This window comes from Calliphora vicina, chromosome 3, assembly GCF_958450345.1.
Source record: "Calliphora vicina chromosome 3, idCalVici1.1, whole genome shotgun sequence".
In the NCBI taxonomy this organism is placed as follows: Eukaryota; Metazoa; Arthropoda; class Insecta; order Diptera; family Calliphoridae; genus Calliphora; species Calliphora vicina.
In genome coordinates, this window is record NC_088782.1 from 29,365,447 (window position 1) to 29,390,330 (window position 24,884).

The 24,884-nt window shown below is 30.4% G+C and overlaps 1 protein-coding gene across 1 annotated transcript in view; it reads right to left on the reverse strand.

Moving 5' to 3' along the window:
* Mp (Multiplexin) overlaps positions 1-11,979 on the reverse strand; it is a 754,200-nt gene extending 742,221 nt beyond the window's left edge. The window contains exon 1 of the mRNA XM_065503879.1: positions 11,866-11,979. Coding sequence (XP_065359951.1) covers positions 11,866-11,897 — 32 coding nt within the window. The 5' untranslated portion in view covers positions 11,898-11,979. The remainder of the gene's footprint in view (positions 1-11,865) is intronic.
* Between the last annotated feature and the right edge of the window lie 12,905 nt (positions 11,980-24,884).

Genomic DNA, 24,884 nt, shown 5'->3' on the forward strand with positions numbered 1-24,884 from the left:
AAAAAAGTAATACCGAACAAAATCTCAAAACTGAGTCACTAGTTTATAAATCTTAAAATAAATTTTCAGTTGATTTTTCATTTTCATAAAACTGGCGGCACCCACCAACTCAACCATGGTTGCTAGTAGTTGCAACATATAAAAACATGCTCACACATCTAGTGCACTGAAACAAACGTCATCATCAGCAGCAGCATCGTCATAAGCAGCAGCATTATGCAAACACTTTGCTTCTTGCTCTTAGATTGTTTTCCACTTAAAATTCAAATAGACACAAAAAAAAACAGCAACTAAAAATATAGCAGTATTGAGTAGAGTAAAGTGAAATATGTACTTTCAATACTGCTACTTAAATATAACACACTTCAAATTGAAACCAAAAAAAAAAAACTTCTTCATTAAGCGATCTTTATGAATTGTGCCACAAAACAGCAGGAAAACAAAAATTATTCAAAATGTAGACACTGAAGAAATTATGACAACTCAAATACAAACAAACGTACTTGCTCACATTTCAAAAGAACGACAGAGGGAAAAGAAGTAAAAGTGTCATTCGAAGAAAAATACACTTGGCTGCTGTTCTATTATTTCATTTTTATTTCTGGGGAGGAGTAATCATTTCATTTTGAAAAACTCCACATGTTTTCAAGTAGCATTCGTTTAATGACTAATGTTTTGTTGCGACTTCGTTGCTGACATTGTTGTCATCAATACATATTTTGATACCCTACACCATTAGTGTCAAGGGTATATATTAGTTTGTCATTCCGTTAGTAATTTCCACATTTTTTATACTCAATGGATCGTTATAGATAGCGGATCGACTCAATGTTCTTCTGTATGTTGAAATCAACTTTCAAAAGCCCTCAAATAAATTACATGCTTGCTTGATACATCAATATATCCGCTATAGTCCATTTTAGATTGATATTTAAAATCGAGCAAATCGTCCCACAAATGGCTGAGCAAAAGTCCATGACTAGCTCGATTTATTTAGCTATTTTTAACCTACATATATCTGGATAACTAAGTCATTCATATAGCCAATTTGGATATCTAATGATAGACATTTCATTGACCTTTCCCACGATGTATATCGGGAAAATATTCTTTAATACGAATTTTTTTTACAAAATTTTATTTCTCAACAAAATGAAAAAAAAGAATTGGTGAAGGGTATCGGCACAGCTGAATATAGCTGTCTTACTTGTTATTATTGTTGTTGCTATGTGAATTTCACTACCAACCCAATACACAATAAAGTTCAATGATACGTAATGCTTCATTACACATGACTTGAGGATGTATCTAGATACAGTGCATTCGTATTTTTTCCTTCTTTCTCTGAAGTATCTATTAAAAGAACAGAAATTGCTTACTTTGTTGGTAACAGGAGTGGAGGTGTTTAAATTTAAGTGTCATCATAAAGTACTCGAGTTGATTTTTCAATGTCTGCCTTATTAGTAATGGAAAAATTAAATCATTTGCAATTTAAAACAAAACAATAGGCAATGAGGAATACACAATGTATGCAGTAATTCAAGAAATATTTTACAAAAAAATTAAAATTATTGCAAATAATTTTATCGATACTTCACTTTGGCTCAAATTTTACAATAAATTGGCCTTTCATCGCTCCCAAAGTCTAAAATTTTTCCATGTTCTCTGACAACCAATTGTTTAAAATAGGAGTAAAATCGGCTCAAATTTAGAAGTGGCACATTTTATGTGAAGTCTCTAGTTTTGGGTCATAGTAGCAATAATTATAAATATTAAATCTTAAAAAAAATCCAACTAAAGCTCGTTTTTGCATTTTATTTACCCAGATGTTACATAGATGTTTAAATATAAAAATTTTCTAAACTCGATAAGCTATCATAATTTTATAACAAAACAAGTAAAAAAGTATGGTCGGTCAAGCCCGACCATACACTAAGTAAAAGAGCAAAAACATTTTTCTTTTAAAATTTCAATAATTTATATTTTTGAGTGATTTTCGGATTTGGGAGCTATGACCAATTATGGACCGATCACCATAAAATTAGGTCGTGTGAGTTATGTCTATATGAAAGTTATTTATGTTATGAATTTTGTGTGTATACCAAAATTTTTAAGCGATTTATGCACGTTAAAGTGATTTTAGGAAGCGGATCTATATGGGAGCTATGACTAATTATAGACCGATCGTAATAAAATTTGGTGACATGAATTTTGTATATATAAAACTTATTTGAAGCGGAATTCGTGGAGATACATTTATAAATTAAACATTTATGACCGATAAAGTCCAATTTCGGGAGGACATTTGTATTTCAACCAGTTTCAATAGGCTTGGTCCTTGAGTCGAAAAATAATATGTACCAAATTTGATCGAAATATCTTCAAAATTGCGACCTGTACTCTGCGCACAAGGTTTACATGGATAGCCAGCTAGCCAGTCAGACGGACGGACATCATTTAATCGACTCAAAACGTGATTCTAAGTCGATCGGCCTTAAGTAGGGTGTTAGACTAATATTTTTGGGCGTTACAAACATTTGCACAAACGTATTATACCCTTCCCACTATGGTGGTGTAGGGTATAAAAAGTCATAAAATTCCACGCATAACTCAAATCCAAAATTTTTCAGTTTTAAAATAAATTTCAAAAACCTATTTAATTAACATGACATAGTTCGTATTTTGGTTGTATGACTTAAAAATGCGGAATTTTTTTGAAACCTTTACAAAATAAATTTATTAAAACGTTTGGCCAATATTAGCTATAACCTATTCCCATCTTTCTGGCAACATATGGATTCCAAGCCAAAAGAACTGTTCATCTTTTAAGGCCAAGAACTAATCAAGCCAATATCGGATACTCTGTTCCAAAGTGAAGCGTATCACAGAGAAAACGTTCTGCATCGACTGAAACAAATAGTAGTTGCATGAGGCAAGGTCTGGACCACTTTATTGTAAATACTTTTTAACAGGTATTGCAACATGCGTTGTCATTATAGAATATTACAGTATAAAGTGTGGCCGCATATTCTGGGAGTTTTTCCGCCAAAGCTCGCCTTTTGTTCCCACCAAATTCAGATAATTACCATGGGTATTTGGCTTTGGTGTCGATTCTGCCGGACGACCGGGCTTCTTGTAATGGTTGCATTTTTCATCACATTATTCGGTACTGATTTTCTTTTATAGCGTTCAAGCTTAATTTTTGACATACAAAACCGTCTTTCAAGGTCTCTCGGCTTCAATTCGTATGCTACCCAATTTTCCTGATTTTGGATGAATCCTGCTGCTGGTTTTGAAATTGCTGCTTGAGTAGCTACCAGTGAGTTTGCATGCTCTTTATGAGTTTGACAATAATCTTTTGGTCTTCAGACTTATTTGGCTGGCCAGGGTGATCTTTGTCTTCCGTGTCAAAATAACCACTTCTGATCCGAACAAGCCATCTCTCGGATGAAACACATTCACCATAAGCTTTGATGAGCAATCGGTGTGCTTCAGCGGTACTTTTTATATCCTATACCGCCATAGTGGGGAGGGTATATTTGATTAGTGCTGATGTTTGTAGCGTGCAAAAATATTGCCCTTAAAGTATGCCAATCTTCTAAGGATCACTTTCTGAGCCGGTTAAGCATCCGTCCTTCTGTCCGTCCATGTAAAACTTGTAATCAAACTACAGGTCGCAATTTTAAAGATATTAGACAAAATTTGTCTTTTGTATTGCCCCAACGACTAAGTCTATTAAATTTGCTTAGAATGGATCCATTATTTCTTCAAATAGTTAAGCTCTCATAAATATCATAATTATAAACATAACCAAACTAAATACAGCACAAATAAGATTTATATAAGCTGAACTCGTACTATCAAATTTAGTACCGATCGGTCTACATTTGCCCATAGCACCCATATAAGCACCTTTCTCGATAATTTCATTAATTTGCATAAATCCCTGAAATATGTTTGTATCCAAATACAAATCAAATATGTTTCATATCTACGCAAATCATCCCATCAAATTTTGTGATGATCGGTTCATAATTAGTCATAGTTCCCATATAAGGCCCACAAATTTGTGACCGAAACCGAAACAAATTTTTACAATATCAAAATGGTCCCCACATATACCGGTATAAAAAAGGCTGACAAAATTGAAACCCAAAGACTAGAGTATACTTTTTAATAGTTTGAGTTGCGCTGAATCCTAATATGACCTCAGAAGGTTTACGAGATATCTTAACATACATGTTTTCGCCATATTCGAGAGCTTATTTTCTTAAATTTCAAAATAAAGGTTTAACCCCTATCATATCTTGTTCGTTATTTAAGATATCTTAACCTAAAATGTGAAAATAATAGGTTTTTTCCAGCAAAATCGTCCTATGTTAATCCCCAAAACTTCCTGTGTGGAATTTTCCGAAATATTTGAAAATTTGATAGCATGGCTATCATATATTATTAAATTTAATTTGCCAACAAGGCGATAATAAATAGTATTTATAATTTACTGTTAACATATACACTTTTAAATATTATTTGGCGATATATTCACATTATTTTCACTTTCATGTTTCATATACTTTCATTGATCAATAAAATTTGAACAAAAAAATTATACAAATCTACACGATATTGTGGTATATTATATACGTTTAAGTACTAAATATATAAGTAAATATGTTTACAAAACAATGTTGAAAAAAAAAACGAAAGCGTACAAACATCAAAATTATTCTAGTTGGCCTAAAGCCAACTCATTAAATAAAATCTACAAACAAAAAAATAAAAAATAAACAAAAATGTCACTTCCATAATCTTTAAAGCCTAAAATTTGTTTTAATAGTCTGATATAGACTAGTAAAACGAGAACGAGATCAGAGCTTTGAATTAATTAATTCAATTTGAGCTTAATTCACTAAAATCTAAATTCGCGATTAAAAAAAATCAGTCATTCATTCTTTTATTTAAATAAAATTTATTCTTGGTGGAATTAATTATAAAAGAATTAATTCATAACAGAATTCTTCCAACCTTTGAGTGATTATTTATTTTTTTTAATTCAAATCTAATTCAAATTGAAATAAAATATTTATTCTTTATTCATCACAATTTCATTTATTAATTCTGAGGGGGTCCTTGTATTGGGACTAGCGATTTTGTCCGATTTTCGCCATACTTTACAGTATAATTTCAGAGCACTTAGAACTAATTTCTGCCAAATTTTATAAGGATTTCCGCATATTCAAAATATTTATTACTGCTCAAAAAGTATTCTGGAGGGACATTTGTATGGGGGCTAGGTTAAATCATGGACCGACAGAGAGTATTTGTGCTAGCTTATTTTGTTTGGGCTCTATCGTCTTTTCAATAGACAGACGGACTGACGGACATAGCTAGGTCATCTTAGGGCACTGTTACACGTTCAATATATATTGACCGCGATCCAGTATCGCGATATTTATTGAACGTGTAGCATGCAGTATTGATGGATCGCGATCCAAATCACAGAATAACCTAATTTTGCGTGATCCATTACAATGGATCGCGATCCAAATATCACAATATATTGAACATGTAGCAGTGCCCTTAAAATTTCATAAGGATCCAGAATATTTGGATGTATTACAATCGGAATGACAAATCAATACACCGCCATCTTTTTTGATGGTGGGTATAACAATTCACTTAAGCCTAGAATTGAAGAAAAAATTAAAAATGAGTGGATTTGAATGACAAACAATTTTAATGATTCTGTAAAGAATGAAGCGATGAATTCAATACATTTGAAGTACAAAGGAATTAAGCCAATGAATTAGTGGTTAAAAGCTAAACTTTAATTTTATTTCAAAAATGGAATTAAGAACTAATACTTTCAAATCTTTGGATGAAATGTAGGAATATATACTTGATTTATGAGGGCATTGATAAAACATTTATGGAAACAGAAGTAATTAGTTAAAAATGCGAAATTCTTTACTCTAATAGTTTGAATTTTAACAATTTCTACTACGATCTGCGCTCTCTAACAAATTGAACATTCTTAAAATAGGTACATATGAATAATTTGATAATAAACACTTTATTTCCTTAAATTTTAGAGGGAAATTTGTTGGTTTTCACAGCAATGTATTTAAGCAAGTCAGTAGCGTATTAAATTTTTGTACTCATAATTGCATTGTGCAATTAATTTGTCTAAATATAATTAATTATTTTATTTATGTGAAAAATATAATATAATTTTTGACCACAACAAATTTGTCTTAATCAAATAATAATTAAATTTATTGCCACAATGATGCTTTATTTTTGGCGCCCATACAAATATTCAACAATCATAAATTATTTTGCAAAACCAACAATATAATGTCTTAAATACCATAATTTGAAACCCCAATAAATATTTTTCTTATACATACTAAATTATAAACTTTATTTAAATTCATTTTTATCTACATTAACTCCGGTCATTGCTCCTTGAAATTATTTTTTGAAAACCAAAAAAAATTTGACAAAATAAATGTCATCCGAAATGCATGAACAACAAACAACATCCTATAAAACTGCCACCTACATGTGTTTTTACGTTATACTATCAAAAAGGCAGCAAGTTTAAGTTTTTGAATTTTTATATGAGTTTTTGTTTTGCTTCCCACCAAAAATAAATTTATATTTGCCACAAAGTTTTTTTTTCTCCGACACTTGCTACAATGAACAAAAAGAAAAAACAAACAAAAACTAATTGTTTTAGGTTGGTTTTATATTATTTATATTTACTTATTTACTCGTACTGCATGTAAAATACCCAAAAAGCGCAACTACAAGACACTCACAGTCACCAAATACTCAACACATGATTGTAGTGTTTAAACCCAGCGAACAGAATTTTCAAATAAATATGAAAAGTAGTTTTCATAGTCGCCAACAACAACAAGTATCAGTTATATAAAAAAAACTATGCAATTATAATATTATAACCTACTGATAGCACCTTACCCAGAAATTTTTTTTCAATTTTGGTAATAGCAACTAATTACCACATACATTATTTTGTAATGAGTGGTCATTACTAAGCACATTATTTTATTTGCAGTAGTAGAGTAGGCACTTATTTTTATACATGTTGGTAATGAACTTTTGCATTTAACACAGGCTTCTAATGCTTTTGATTGAAAAACAACTTTCATAAACACAGAAAACAATCAGCATGCCAGTTCGATTCCCCCACAAGGCAATTTTTTTCTGTTTTTTAGCAACATATTATTGATTCTTAATAAATTCGAAAAGAAACCATAAATTTTTACGATCGATATTTAATTTTGTTCCTATTACTTGTAGCTTTGCGATAAAGCAATAAATCTTGACAATTTCTGCCGTTTACAATTTTTCGTGATTTTTTTAAAACAAAAAAATTTGCTATTTTCACATAAAAAATTAATTGTTTGCCGATTGAAACGCAATATATATGTGGAAATTTCTACATAGCATGGGGAAAATGTTTTCAAAATTCAATCATTCGAAGGAAGAACATTAACTACTCAATTTTGTGTATAACAAACAAAAAAGTAAAATTTTGTGAAAATGAGCGAATTCACTAATTGTGAATAAATTCGAAAAGAATCAATCGATTTTTATTGTCGATATCTCATTTTGTTCCTATTGATTGAAAAACAACTTTCAAAAACACAGAAAACAATCAGCATGTTCGATTCCCACACAAGGCAATTTTTTTTCTGTTTTTTAGCTACATATTATTGATTCTGAATAAATGCGAAAAGAAACCATCGATTTTTATGATCGATATCTCATTTTTTCCTAATACTTGTGGCTATAAACCTGAAAAATTTCTGCCGTTTTAAATTTTTCATGAGTTTTTAAACTTAATTTAAACTTTTCTAAGTTTATTTTAATAATAGCGGACTAACCCATTTGAATTATCATAAATTATGTGGAGATACGTCTAAAAAAAATCACAATTTTACAAAAAAAATTTTAGAAAAAAAACTTCTCCATATAATTTAAAATTTGGACCATGTTTGTATTCTTGGATCTACAAGACATCAAAATTGTGTAGTGGTTTAAAAAGCCTATACAATTTTTTCGATTTTGTTGCCTGTGTTATCAACTTTTGATAATTTGTTTGATTAACTTTTTGCGGTTTGGTGGTCACTTTTCTAACCACCTTTTCTAGAGCCTTCAAAATATTTTTTAGTGACATCTATTGGCATTTCGCTAAAAAAAATTAAATTTTTTGAAGTCATCGTAAATGTTTTTTTTGTAAAAACTTTGCCGTCAGAGTGCTAGATTAATATATAAATTGTAAGCCACAGTTTTTCTATGGCTCCTTCCCGCATTTAATAATAAAAGTGTTTGTTTAGTTGTTTTATGCTAACAAAGTAATATTTTATACTCTTTGATAAATAACGTAATAAAATAGGTTTTATATACATGCTGGTATTCATAACCATTAAAGATAAATTATCAAGAGTTGATAATTTGACTGTTTGATTAACTCCTTGAGGTTTGGTGGTCACTTTTCTAACCACCTTTTCTAGAGTCTGCAAAACATTAGTGGCATCTATTAAATTTTTTGAAGTCATCGTTTATGTTTTTTTTTTTTGTAAAAACTTTGCCCTCAAATTAATATATTAATTTGAAAATGTTGTAAGCAGCAGTTTTTCTAAGGGGCTTTTCCACATTTAATAACAAAAGCTTTGTTATTTAGTGTTTCTTTGTCTTCTGCTGGTAGAGTAATATTTTATACTATACTCTTTGATAAATAACATAAGTAATATAGTATATAATGTGTTTCTCTACATAATTGTATGTTATTTTGTAAGGATTCCGTGATATAGAAGATATTTTGTTGGAAGGTATACTTTCGGATTGTGAAAGTGTCTGATGTCTTGAATCCGACGAAGAAGAGAATTATAACGTGCAAACCGATCCCTATTGTGCTCGGTGACATACCTTCGGGGCTCCAGTCAAAAGTTTCTGGTGATTTTTATTAGGATGATGACATACAGAGAACCTCAAAAGTGAGTATACACCACAAATTTCTTGATTTTTATTAAGATAATAAAAATACTAGCAGCTATCCATCGATTAGAATTTAAATATTTCAGTTAGCTGGAGATTGGGCTGAATAATACATTCGGTTTTGAAGAAGAATATTTAAGTCGGACTATAATGATTTTCATAATATTAAAAAAATCAAAAAAATTCAAATTTGGCTAATAGTTACTTCTGTTAGTGACTTAACTACCAAAACTGCTATGCCGAAACCAAAATGGTGAACAAATTTTCGATTGAAAGAACCGGAGTGAGGTATATCAAATTATACAATAGAATTGAAGAATATCTCAGCTACCCAGCTATTTAGTTTGTTTTGGTGAGAAAATTTAATCAAAATAATTAGCTTTCAAACGAACATTTTTATCATAATTACAATATTTTTAATGTCAATCGTCATGGTGGTTAATAAACTAACCACCCCATTCCATAAATACCCATAGTTATATATTAATTTATTCTTATTATACCCTTCACCCTCTTAAGAAGGGTATATATAAGTTTGTCATTCCGTTTGTAATTTCCACAATATCATTTTCCGACCCTATATATGTATATATCCCAGCAGTTAAACAAGTAGTCAATGTATCCCTTAAAGACAGTAATTGTCACAAATGTCTTATCACTTGGCAGACTCCATTATATATATTTTGGTCATTTGATACGTGTGTGCACTTAGTAGTTTAGAGAGAAGACAATTGGTTACTTTATGCATCCCAAGTAATCTAACGTGAAGACAATTGACACTTAAGTGTCTCTAAGTAATCTATAGTGTAGACACTTTAAACGTTTTGTGTGTAATTCGTACAAACTGATTTTATACAAATTATGTTGATATGATTCTCATACAGTTTATTTTTATTTTTGCTTAAGTATCTGGTACCCGATGTAACATAGCATGAAGTCAATAGTCATTTTAGTGTCTCTTAGTAACCTATGGAGAAGTCACTTTAAACTTTTTTTATACTGCACTTTATTTTACCCACCAGAAGCGTTGACTACTTTCGATCAGCTATCAGATAGTCACATTGTAATCAAAAGGGTCAATTGACGCCCTGCTTACGACATGCACGTGTTGAAATAACTAGTCAAGTAGCTGATCAAGTAACCAGTTACAAAGCTAGTAAGGTAACTGACGCTATCTAACCAGTATGTGACTCCAATGCATTGCCTACTTTGGACCAGCTATTAGACAGTTCCATTTTAATCAAAAAGAAACAATTGACCCACTGCTTAGGACATGCCCATGTTAAAATGACTAGTCACGTGGCTATTGAAGTAACTAGCTCCCACCCTAAATGATGGGTAAAATTACTAGTTCGGTACTGTCTCCTAGAACTGCTGGGATATTCTGGATTCTTATAGATAGCGGAGTCGATTAAGCCATGTCCGCCTGTCTGTCTGTTCAAATCAATTTTCTGAAGACTTACTTCAGGATCCAAATCTTCAATAATTCTGTCAGACATGCTTTCGAAAAGTTTCCTATTTAAAATCAGTAAAATCGGTCCACAAATTGCTGAGATATGAGGAAAAAACCAGTACAACCTTGATTTTTGACCTATTTTTGACCTATATCTGGATTACTTACTGGATTAATATAGACAATATGGATATCTAATGATAAATATTTCAAAGACCTTAGCAAAGACGTATATAAGACCATAGTAAGTTGGACCTACAATGGGTCAGAATCGGAATAAATATTTTTAACCCGAATTTTTTTTCACCAAAAAAATTTCAAAAACAAAAAAAAAATTTTAAATTTAAAAAAATAAAAATTTTTAAATTTAAAACAAAAAATTTTTAAATTTAAAACAAAAAATTTTAAAATGACAACTTGAAAATTATTTTTTTTCCAAAAAATTAAAAAAAAACAACTTTGGAAAAAAAATTTTTGTTTACCTAAAAATATTTAAAATTTGTATTTTGAAGTATAATTTGGTACAGCTGAATATATCTCTCTTACTTGTTTTTCATAATAAATTAACCTGAATTAAATTAAAAATACAATTGTTTTAGATTATAAATTTATAAACATAAAACCCTTGGCTGAAAGAGTTAAACTGTTGCCTGTCCAATGTTTGTTGGGAGAAAAAGTACGCCTTTTATTTTAATGTATTATTCTTTTCACGCATTTTGTTTTCAATTAACCTAATTTTTTTGTTTCATTGCATGGAGTATTTCCTTAAAGAAGTTAAGTGAGAATTTTGCATTCTATGCCAAATCTTTTCTCACTCGTCAAAGTAGAAATAATAATAAAATATCGGGACTGGTTAAAAATAGGATCAACTAATGATTTAAATGGAACAAGAAGTATTAGTATAATCCGCGACGAGGCAGTATTTAGCCTGCCAGATCACCTGAAATAACAGCTCCCGATTTGTCTTGTCAATGTGAGAAAGCTACGGACTCTAGTAGCTCGCAAAGAGAAGAACTGACAAAAGTATGAAAATTTATCTTCACATTGACAAGACAAATCGGGAGCAGTGTAATTCAGGTGATCTGGTAGGCTGTCATCTGTGTCCTAAGAGGTGGTAAATTGATACATTTTACACATTCCGTAAAAGATTTTTTATTAAACACCATCAATTTTATAAACAATACTTTGTTTAAATGTAAATTCTAATATTCTCTTTATTTCCCGCCCATATTGTCAATGACCAGAAATTTATTACAATTTCCAACATTTATGACAATGTTATAAACAAACAGTACAACTCATTAAATTTAATTAAAAATACAAAAATTCTAATACATGTTTAGAAAACTCAAATAAATTTGCAAAATAAAATTGTCACTTACCACATTATTTGTATTTTAAATGCTAAATCCATTTGATGTTGTTTTTTTTTAACCAATCAACTTGGTTAAAATGAGTTGACAGTAAATTCAATACACGTTAATTTTATTTGTGTAACGAAACTATACAATAAACTACTTTTTAGATGGAATTAGTGGAGCTGTAAAGAGAATAGAACAAAATAAAAACATTATTGAAAATTTAATATGAATATTTGAAGTTAAATTTTACAGTATTATAAATAAATACTTTTTGTCGATAAGGAAATTTGGTTTTAAATATCCATCGGTCTACAATTTTTTTGTATGCAGTAATAGAAAATATTATAACACGATAAATTTGCTGAATATGGCAACAATTTGTATAATCTCCACCACCAAAAATGGAAATTAACTCTTAAGATCACTACTGATCAAATGACAATAAATTTGACTGGGTTTTTCGTGATTTTAAAAGTTGAGGATCATTTGGACCCAAAGTGCTCTTAAGGGTTAATTTACATTTTTGCATTGTTATTGTAAATTTAAGATTTTTTTTTAAATTTTCGCAACTTTCATTAAAATCGGTGCATATTCTAATTTTAGTTCATCAAGTTTCTCCAACCTACGCACACCAGCCTGTTCTTATTTATTTGCAAATAAAATATCTAAATTGTAATGCATACTTTAGGGATCTTTTTTATTACAGTTGACTGGATTCACAAAAAAAGAAATTTCCGAGTTTTACCCGGAATTTTTTGAATTTTTTTTCTCCTAAAAATTTCGAATCGAATAAAAAAAATCGCTCCAGCCTATCTCATGTGATGATATTACATACATGGAGCATTTCATTTTTATATATATAGATTTCGCTATCATTCATTTTGAAATTCCAAATATTGCAAAAGTTGACCTTTGATCTTCAAGATTTAAGGATTAACATTGTCCGCTTTTAGTAAAACTTTAGGATACACTATAGGGTATTATATGGTCTGGCTTAACCGACTATACTTTATTAATATTTCAAAAATGTTATCAGTTCTATACATGACCATTGAGACCATTTTACCACCACAACAAACATTATTTTGTTTTTAAGTTATTAAACGTATTTATTATTGATTTATGAACAAACTAAATAACTAATGCAAACCATTTCAATAATTCATTATTTACATTTAACCAAAAATTCACGTTTAAATACATAAATGTGTAACAGTATCTGTGCGATCACACCGTAATAATGTGCCGTAAATGGTGTGTATTTATAATGTGGTAGCACACATAATTTACATTATCTACTAAATAACACTCACAAAGGACACAGCACAACTAAATATAAAAAAGCAGACAGACAGACAGCCTCACGCACCAACACATGGTTATAAACAAGGATACTTTTATCCTTTCTATTAACCACTCCGTTCACCATTCATCCACCCAGCCAGCCAGACATACTGTGAACAAACCAATCTTCCAACCAACCACTTAATGGTGAAACCGTAACATTTACAGCAACGAATTAAAAACTAGTCACACGTACTTATCGCACACATTTTAACTATTAAACGAAAAAAAGAAGCAAGCAATACACTTATGTCTACAAAACAACATTAAAGTTGGTATAAAGATAAACAGTTGGGTATTGTGTGAAGCAAGAATGCGTTCCTAAGAGAGATAAATGTGATTATAGTTTAAGGTTTAATTTTCTCTGAGTTATTGAATTAGTTAGATTGGAAAACTCACATGCTGTTAAGTTATTGAAAATATGTAGAAAAATATAGTGTTATCCGGGTTAAAAGTTACATGAGTATTTTCACGGTTCAGAACGTGACATTATCACAAAGTATACAGAGGCGACACGGCAAAAAAATATATTTGTTAAATTTTAAAATCTGCAAATTGGAACATAATTTTTTTAAACGATATTTTTTAAACTAAAGTAAATTCTGTGGTTTACTGTTGATAATTGGCATTTGCAAATATTTTCAATATTTTCTTACACAATTACTATGATTACTATGATTTAGCACGCTACATTCACGATCAGTTCCAGTAATATCAATAAACGTTTCGTAGCTATTATTTATGAGATTTATTGGTTCAACATTTTGAAATCCCAATCGAATTTAATTTTTTCCTTATTTTTGCTTAAAGCTATATATAATGCTCAAACTTTGAAGTTTCTTAAGCTTAATTTTAATTTTAGTTATTTTGTCAATTTTGTCTTCGCAATTACATTAAAGCAGTATTCTTAATACTTTAGTGCACCTCTTTTAATTTCTCCCAATGACTTCATTTTTGTTTTACTGGTACACGCTCTCAGATCTAAATATTTATTAAATATAATAATATACTTAGAATAGCAAACGCGACAGTCTTTGAAAACCAAAATATTTAGTGAGATTATTATAATCAATAAACTTTTGTAGTTAAAGCGACTAACTCATAACAATGGTATAAGAACGCGACAGTGGAACTTCACTTTATGTCCAATTTACCTTTAATTTTTTAAATTTTTATAGAAATGTTTCATAGGGTGATTTTGCAATTATTGTATAAAAAATCGATTTTTCATAAGAAAAACTTCAAAATTTACAATCCTTAATAACTTTTTAGACAGGCGTTTAATCGAGAAAAGGAGCTCGATCTGTGATCACTTATATTTCTAACCAAAAATCGATTTTTTATATGAAAAAACTCAAAAATCTAAAATCCTTAATAACTTTGTAAATACGTGTTTAATCGAGAAAAGGAGCTCGATCTGTGATCACTCATATTTCGGATAAAAAAAACCGATTTTTCATATGATAACTAAAATCCTTAGTAACTTTGTAAACAATAATAACTTTATAAATAAGCGTTTAATCAAGAAAAGGAGGTCGATCCGTGATCATTGATATTTCTGACCTAAAATCGATTTTTCATATGAAAAACATCAAAAATCTAAAATCCTTAATAATTTTGTAAACACGCGTTTAGTCGAGAAAAGGAGCTCGATCTGCGATCACTCATATTTTTAACCAAAATTCCATTTTTCCTTATTATATTTGTAAATAATCGTTTAATTGCAAAAAGGAGCTCGATCTGTGATCCCTCATATTTCTGACCACATTTTTCATATGAAAAACTTCAAAAATCAAAAATCCTTATCCAAACTTTAAATCGAGAAAAGCAGCTCGATTTGTAATCACTCATATTTCGGATAAAAAACGATTTTTCATATGAAAAAGTTCAAAAATCTAAAATCCTTAATAACGTTGTAAACAAGCGTTTAATCGAAAAAAGGAGCTCGATCTCTGAACACTTATATTTCTGACCAAAAATCGTGTTTCATATAAAAAACTCGAAAATATAAAATCCTTATTAATTCTGTAAATACGCGTTTAATCGAAAATAGAAGCATGATCTGTGATCATACATATTTCTGACCAAAAACCGAATTTTCATATGAAAAATATCAAAAATTTAAAATTCTTATTAACTTTGAAAATACGCGTTTAATCGAAAAAAGAAGCACGATCTGTGATCATACATATTTCTGACCAAAATCGATTTTTCATATGAAATACTTCACAAATCTACAATCCGTAATAACAAGGAGATCGACTTTTTCATATCATAAGCGTAAATAAGCGTTTAATCGAAAAAAGGAGCTCGATCTGTGATCACAACATTTCGGATAAAATATCGATTTTTCATATGAAAAAACTCAAAAATCTGAAATCCTTATTAACTTTGTAAATACGCGTTTAATCGAAAAAAGGAGCTCGATCTGTAATCACAACATTTCGGATAAAAATCGATACTTCATATGAAAAAACTCGAAAATCATAATAACTTTTTAAACAAGCTTTTAAAAACTTAATAACTTTGTAAATTTAATCGAGAAAGGAGCTCGATCTGTAATCATTCATACTTTTGACCAAAATTCGATTTTTAATATGAAAAAACTTGAAAATCTAAAATCCTTAATAACTTTGTAAATATGCGTTTAATCGCGATCTGTGCTCACTCATAAATGGTAGCAAACATCGATATTGTAAATAATCTTTTACTTGAGAAAAGGTACTCGGTCTGTAATCACTCATATTTCTGGCCAAAAAAAAGCCCAAAAATCTAAATTCTTTAATAACTTTGTAAATAAGAGTTTATCGAGAAAAGGAACTCGATTAGTGATCACTCATATTTCTGACCAAAAATCGATTTTTCATATGAAAAAACACAAAAATCTAAAATCCTTAATAACTTTGTAAACAAGCGTTCAATTGAAAAAAGGATCTCGATTCGTGATCACTCATATTTCTGATAAAAATTAGATTTTTCATATGGAAAAACCGAAAAATCTAAAATCCTTATTAACTTTGTAAATAAGTGTTTAATCGAGAAAACGAGCTCGATCTGTGATCACTAGGGTATTCCAATTATTCGAATAATTCAAATAAGAATTTTTAACTTGTTCGAATAATTCGATCACACGTTTAAAATTAATCGAATTATTCGAATAATTTTAATTTTTTTAAAAAATAAAGAATGTAGTTTTGATATCGGTTTTTTATCATTTTATTGTTAAAGAAAAACAAAAAATAACGTTAAAGTTAACCATTCAAGTATTGATAATGTTAAAAAACGTTCGAAAACAAAGCCCATCATTAAATATTCAACAGAAATATTCTGATCAGATTAACTCCCAATCTGCAAAACAATTAACTAGCAAACCCGTTTTGGAGCTATACTTTAAAAAACTTGAGCTAGTTGGGCATGATCCTGAATTCAAATAACTACAATATAAACGCATTAAGAACTTTTTTATATCGTTCATTAATTCGGGTTTTAAATTGAGTAACTAATTATTCAGTAAATTAATTATTCACTATTTCAAAATTATTTATAACAAATTGTATTATACATCAAGCTCTATCAACGTTGCCGAATCTTTGCTTAATAGAGTGGTGTGCGGGAATTACACAATAAAGAGAATCTGTCCAAAGTTTGATATCGTTGTCAGTGAACGTGGCTAATTTGAAGTCAGGCAGTGCATGATTGACGCATTTACAAATACGCAAAAAGTTTATTACCATGTTAGACAAAGATGTTCAAAATCATGTATAAGACGAACTCCATGCTTTTCTTGCAACAAAACGTTAGTTTGAAATATTGGTTTCGATTTATTGAATATTTTGCAACACTTACATACGCGGATAATAGGATCATTTATATACATACATTTTAAAAGACCAATGTAATCATTATAAATGTCACCCTCAATATCACTTTCGGTGACCGTTTCAAAATCACATTCTCCATCACATTCAACTCCACTTTAATCTAAGTTAAAATTTTGATTATTAATTGCGATTCTTCTAATATTTCGCCAGCTAAATAACAAATATTTTATTCCGTACCTTTTATTTTCATTGGTTCAAGTACTAAGTTAAAAATTTTGAAAGATTTGTTTTTAGAATTGTAACTTCTTGCAGTATTATTTATATATTTATAGAAGGAGCTATCGGAACAGTCATCTACAGTGATCGTTTGTCAAATTTCCGAAACAATACAATTTTACTTACTTATTTAAATTTGAAATTATGAAAAATTTTAAGCAATTTAATAAATTTAAATATTATTCGTTTTATTCGATTATTCTACATAAAATTGTTTGAATTGTTCGAATTATTCGTTATTCGAAAATGGCCATTTTTAAATTCTTCGAATAATTATTCGTAAGAAATTACTCGATTAATCGAATGATCATTAGTCGAATAAATACCCTAGTGACCACTTATATTTTGGATAAAAAATTAATTTTTCACTGCTGTAAAAACTTATTTGGTAAAAGAACAAATATATTTTATCAATGCGTTATGAGAAGGATTTACTATACGCAAAGTGTATTAAATCCCCCCATTACTAAATATACTTTCCTCATCGTCATTTTAATCTCATCACTACTAAAGATGATTTCAATAAAAACAATTTAACCCAATACTATTAATAATTCGGTTTCATAAAACAGGAAGAGTTTCTAACACCCTCAATATAGTATTGGAATTATATTAAATGAATTAACCCTAAAAAGGGTTATTTGGCAAATTGTCTTCCAAAAAGAAAAATACAGCTAACAATTTGTAGTGTCAGTAACACATGTTTTCTAAGATTAAAACAAGAAACCTATTGATTCTTAAGGATTCCTTTTAGAAAAAAAAACTCAACCAGGGGTTTATTAATGAATTATGCATTCAGTTTTTGATATGTGTCAATAAATCATGGTTAGATTTTGGATATTTTGTACATAAATTTTAAACCTTTTTCCAGTGACCTTTAAAATAAATGCAGGATTTGGTGTTTAAGGGGTATTTTTGCATCAATTATTTCTCATATCGTTAGTAACACATGTTTTATTAATCTAAAGGGGGAGAAGCTTTAAAGTCTTTAAAATAATTTTTCAATAAAAAGAAGAAAAAAATGATTTGCTTGGAACCTTAAGCAAAATAAGCAGCTGTAGTTACTTAATGTAGAACTGGTGAAAGCACGTATGATTTGCAAGCAATATATTTTAGTGTATTTGTAATAAAAAGTGCCCTACAGAATAAATAAACTTAATTGGCCGAATATAGTAGTTTTGCATTACACTTTGACAGGCTTTAATATAAATAATTTTCAATAAGTATAAAAACACAAAAAAAGGCTACGAAAAAAAAAAATAAAGAAAAACTTTCAACTCAATATCCGTTGAACGTGTTTTGTTAAGCCGTCGTGTTATGACTTTATTTACCTGACTTATCATTACATCAACATGGTTGGTTTACTGCAAAAATACTTCCGTTTCCGTTTTAATAATATCGCCCATACAATATAATAATGAACACACAAATACAACAACAGCAACAACAACAACAATCACAAAAATGGTAGATTCAGGCTGTGGAAAAAATACAGCTAAAAGGCCTTCGGAGTTAAAACAACAAAGACTAGATGAAGGTACAACGATGGAGGAGAAAAACTACGTGTGTTTAGCAACAATGATACGACTGATGATGATGCTGATGATATTATTTTCTTTATTATCTTTGTTTTTTCCCCTAACATTTTTCTTAGATTTGTTTTTGTTGGCTGCGTATACATATGTATGTATGTGTGTATCCTCTTAAGTATCATCAAGATTTTCTTTTTTCGTTTTGTGTTTTATTTCATCCTCATAATACTTAACCTTTCAAGATGTTTGATGAATAAAGTTCGAGAAGGAAACATCAACAGCAACAATAATGTTCATCTACATGTCATTTCAACTCCAAACTGGTCATACTTGCTGGAAAAGCATTTAAAAGGTTGTTTGTTGTTGTTGCTGTGAAAGTGTTACCTTTTAAATGCTGCCAATATTCATATAGGCTGGGAAAACTTAACAACTAAAGTGCAAAAAATACAAGAAAACATATAAACAAACTACATACTTAATAAATCCATCTATACATCCCTCAAAGGATACAATGAACGGCCAGCAACCACGCACATCTTTCATTTATCATTCGTATTAATAACAACACAGATGTTGTCTTTTTATATTCCTGATGAGCCTGCTGGAGTTGATGATGATACTGTTGATGTTATTTGAACTTTTACTATAGAAATTAAAACCTCAGGTTATAAGGAAATCGCTAGCACAAATGAAAACGAGAAAATAAATAAATGTTTGCATGTTGTATCAGGTATTCTAATATGAAAAGCTGTTTGAAATAAAATAATCTGACATCAAAAAGTTAAGCAACGTTTTAATTCTTTGCTGGCTTATGTTTGTGTGTATTTATTTGGCCAAATATGTGGGAAGTTCTGTGTATAAAAGTGTTTAGTTGAGCAAAAAGAGAATTTCGAATACCCTAAATTGTTTGCTAAATTCAGATCACAATATTGTGAAAACATTTACAATAGTTGTTTAAAGAGCAGGAACTTTGAAAGTAACTTATACATAATAAGAATTTCCAAATGTAATTTGCAGAAGTTCTGAGTAACTGACCCGAACTACTCATTTTGTTACCCACTCTTAAGAGAATTACCTATCTGACGAGTTCTTTCGTTCGTTTGTGTCCTAGGCGGTAGTCAAAAAATCCAGTATTGATTACAAAGATTAAACTCCGGATTAACAAAGGCCACCTATAGGGACACTACATGACAATTGACTACGCGCTACATTACCTAGGGTGTATACCGTGACTCATCGCTGCATTACAAAAGGCTTACACTTGTCCAAAAAGGCCCAAAAATATATCAATTGAAGTTACCCAAGTGATCAGACATTAGTGAAAATTACTGTGTAAAAAGATCGCTCAGACCAGTCAAAAAAGCTTGATGACCACGAATTGGAGGCATTACTCCATGAAGATTGTTGAAAAACTCAACAAGATCTTGCAAAATCATTGGGAGCTATTCAAGCTGCAATATCAAAATAATTGCGAGCAGCAGGATTCATCCAAAAACAGGGAAATTGGGTGCCATACGAAATGAAGTCGAGAGACCTTGAAAAACGAATTTACATGCCCGAAATGATGTTTGAACGCTATTAAAGAAAATCATTATTGCACTGAATCATTAATTGCGATGAAAAATATATCTACTACGATAACCCGAAGCGTAGGAGATCGTATGGAAAGCCCGAACAACCAGCCGAATCGACAGCAAAGCCAAATATCCATGGCACTAAGGTAATTCTCTGTATTTGGTAGGAGCAAAAGGGTGCCATCTATTATAAGCTGCTGAAACATGACAAGACCATCACAGGGAACCTGTACCGAACGCAGCTGATTCATTTGAAGCGAGCATTGGACGAAAATCGCCCAGACATGAAACCGTAATATTTCACCATGACAATTTTCGGCCACATTTTGCAATACCTGTTAAAAAGTATTTAGAATGAAGTGGTTGGGAAGTTTTGCCTCACTAGTTTTATAGTCTAGACCGTTCTCCGTCCGACTACTATTTGCTTCGATCGATGCAGTACGCTCTCTCTGTGATACGCTTCACTTTGGAACAGAGTATCCGATATTGGCTTGATTCGTTCTTGGCCTTAAAAGATGAGCAGTTCTTTTAGCTTGGAATCCATATGTTGCAACATGTTGACAGAAAGATGCGAAAATGTCATAGTTAATTAACAATAAAAGAATAGAAGTAACAATCTAGTTGTAGTTTGCTCCCAGGCAGCAAAGTCTAACCAGACGGAGCTAAATTTCTTACTTTGTACCTATCTGAAACGAGTAGTTAGGCTAAAGAGAGCTGAAGCATTTATCTATTGTCATCGTCATGTCTTCCACAACAATACCATCCCATTTAGACAGACAGAACCAATTGAGGACCGAAAAATTTATCTTTTTGGATAGTTATTATTTCCTAAAGCTAACGATATCCGAAGCATTTGTCTTGATAGCTAGTCTTATCCAATAACTTTTAGTGAGACAATTGAGAGCCGAAGAATTTATTTCATCGGATTGCATACACAATCTGGTTTGGATTCCACAAGTTATTAGCCGATCAAGGGAGGAACTAATAACTGTAGCATGCTGACTGAGAGCTTTAGAATCCCTCTCTTCGTATGGTCCCTAGAAGTTTATAGATCGCATAGACACAATGTAGCTCTGTGGTAAAGCTCCTTGTTTTAACTTTGAAGAACTTAAACTAGGCATACCCGGGATGGAAACCAAAACTGCATCGCATAGTTATACGTAAAAGTAGTTGAATTTAATTTTCCGTCTAAGATGTGCTGTAATTAAGTGTGATGTAGGCCCGACATCAATGATCTCGACATTTTAATGACAAGGAGGAGCTCCATTTATTCCAATCACTTCTGTTTGAACAAAACTTTATAGCTCTATTCCATGATAAATTTCCAAGCTTCGTCTCCAGTTACCTCTAGCGAACCATCTGCTTCCTTAGGGATTCAAGTCAAAGGCTTGTCTGTAGTAAAATTGGCAGGTTTGCGTAGAACATGTCCAACCCTTCCATACACTTCCTTTCCGGCATTTCAACTACCATCAGCTTTAGGTTACATCTTCAGTATAATTTGGCATCTGATATCCAATAACGCAGCGACCTATTGACAAAATCTTGCAGCTTGATTTCAATTTAGCTGGAGCAGTGTCAGGTTTCGTAACATATAACAACACGGATAAGACATTATTTTTTATAAGATGCACCGACCTAGTGATAAATGCTTGCAGCTTGATCTCAATTACACTGAAGCAGACCCAGGTTTCGCAATATATGTATGCAGTTTTTCCTCATACTGTTTTGATTGGAGCGGTAAATTTTGTACAAATTAGCAAACGCAGATTTTACCTTCTTTATTCTGTTAGGAATGTGTAAATCCATGATCCGCAATCTGGTGAAATATGTGATATTCTGCTTAAGTAGCAGAATTCGTCTACCGTACACAAGTTAATTCAGGTGACCCATTCGAAATTGGTGCCAAATTATCACACGCTGTGGATAGTTCACAATTTCAGATAGCTAAATTTCATCGCTGACAATGTGAATTGTAGAAGGGACACAATATAATTTCACCTTACAACCTTTCACCTTGATAGCACTCCTTCATAAGCTTTTGGTATTATGACATGATTAAGTTCTTAAGACTAATTTCCTTCAATATATGTCACCAAATTTGGTGTTACATAGGAAGTTTAGGGTTCTTATACCTGAATGGGATGAGTGGATAAATCAGACATGGAGGCTGAATAATGCCAATCAAGTGTGGTTTACCGCTGGTTGCAACCAGGCTAATGATGACACTGGGTCTTGTATTTATGGGCACAATTTTCAAAAGGGTATTCCAATGGGTACATTCCCATCAATATTTCAGGCGGAGATTTACGCCATTCTTATATGCTCGAATGAATGTTAATGAAGGAAATTGAGGAATACTGGGATCATTGTTATGTCGGATAGCCAGGTTGCTCTAAGAGACTTATCACTATATGAAGTGAGGTCTTGTGTCGTCATGGACTGCTGAACATTTTTGAGTGAACTCGAATTTTGGGTAACTGTCCAAACGTAGATCTCAGTTGTTGGTATCGCTCGGAAAGGGTAATTTCATAATATTTACTAGATTAGGTATTCACCGGACTCAGTAGATATAGATATCACCAATTTATTTTAGGTAAAATTCAGAATGAACAGTGCAGGATTTGTGAAGTTCTTGAAATATCTGATCATATTCTATAACTGAAACAAAAAGTCGACTTTTCGACATTTAGATTTTTTTCGTTTTTTAAAAAATCGACTTTTCGAACTTTCGACTTTTTAGTTAAATCGACTTTTTTCGACTATTTTCGACTTTCCGACTATTATCGACTTTTTTCAACTTTTTACCATTTCTTGTATAAAATACATAGTTTCTACATTTATTGATGCGCCTTTTGTAATGTTTAGCAATAAAAATAAAATTTATCAAGTCGATAATAGTTAGGAGAATGTTGGAAGAATTTTGTGTAGAAAAAATGCTTTATTTTATAAACATTTATTTATTATTTATATTAGCATACACTACAAAAAAATGCAAGTGTACCAAATTGCAATAGTTTTAGTATAATGTTGAAATTATATATTTTTTAACAATCTAAAAAGTCGACTTTTATCGACTATTTTCGACTTTTATCGACTATTCGACTTTTTTCCGACCAAAAAGTCGATTTCGACTTTTTTCAGCAAAAAGAACCTTATAGAACCCTACTATGCGACTGTCCAATATTGACAATGTGCAGAACCAAATGGCTAAGAAGTGCCCATAGAGTTAGAAATATTGTTCGAAAGTCAAATAACAAAGTTGCTTAGACATCCCTTTCTGTTTAACCAAATATGCCTTCCCTTATAAAGTACTGCTTTTGAGAAAGTATTTGAAGAATTTTATTTCATTTAATCGCTACATTAAGCAAATATTTATACTTAAGCCGCTTAAAGTATTTGTGATTATTAACATTAATTTAGCAAAGATTTTTTTCTTTCACAATAAGCATTTAAATATATAAGATTTTTGTTTAATATGTTTGCCCTTTTTCATTCATATTTAATAAATAAACTTAATAATTATCTATTAGGAAAACCAATACAAAAATTATTCAAATGCCTGCCTCATTACTATCAACATTGTATTAAGGGTGTATGTATTATATTTTGTATAACATTTTCATTATTTTCTATATAAAATATTACCTCAGAAAATTTACATGTCATCGTGTAATTAATTTTAAGTATTTAAAAGTGAATTTAAATTAATTATTAAAAAGTAATTGTGCATAAAGCAAAAAAAAAAAAATAATGTTTTATTAAATTGTCGGACCTAATGGCGCTATTTTGTTCTAATTTTAATTTATTGTGAAAAACAACAACTAAATACAACTTTTGAATAAAATGATTAATTTGTTACATTCTTATCGAGCATCTATGATGAATTCATTTAGTATTTTTCTAGTGTTTAAATTGTATTTAAATGGAAAAAAAGTGTTTTATTTTTTCTTTAAAAAAAATAAAAAAAATTATTATAATAAACACATGCAAGCAAATACTCATGTACTCTGTGTGTACATTTGTACATATTATTAGTAATACGTCTTATCAATGCAATTGTCGAATAAATTTTTTTTATTATAAAAAGTGGTTTTAAATAAAAAATATAAATTATTACAGCATCATTTTTGTGCTGCACAGGAGGAGTAGGAATTGTGGTAGAAAATTTATTACAGAGATGATGTTGTTTTTGTTACTGTTGTCTTGTCTAGTTGTTGCTGTTGTTGTTATGACAATGAACTATATTTTGACAACATTACAATAATGTAGAATAAATTAATTAATATGAAAAAAAAGTTAATTTTATTACAAAGTATGTCAATATTTATTTAAAACATTTCTACTTACGAGTACTATGTATATTATTGATTTGTTTAACAGGGTGTTTGAATGGAAACTGTTATTTGAATATTTTTGTATGACCACTATTTGTTTATATTGCTACGAAATTGTTTGTAAACATTTCACATCAGTAGAAACTTTTACTTATCAAC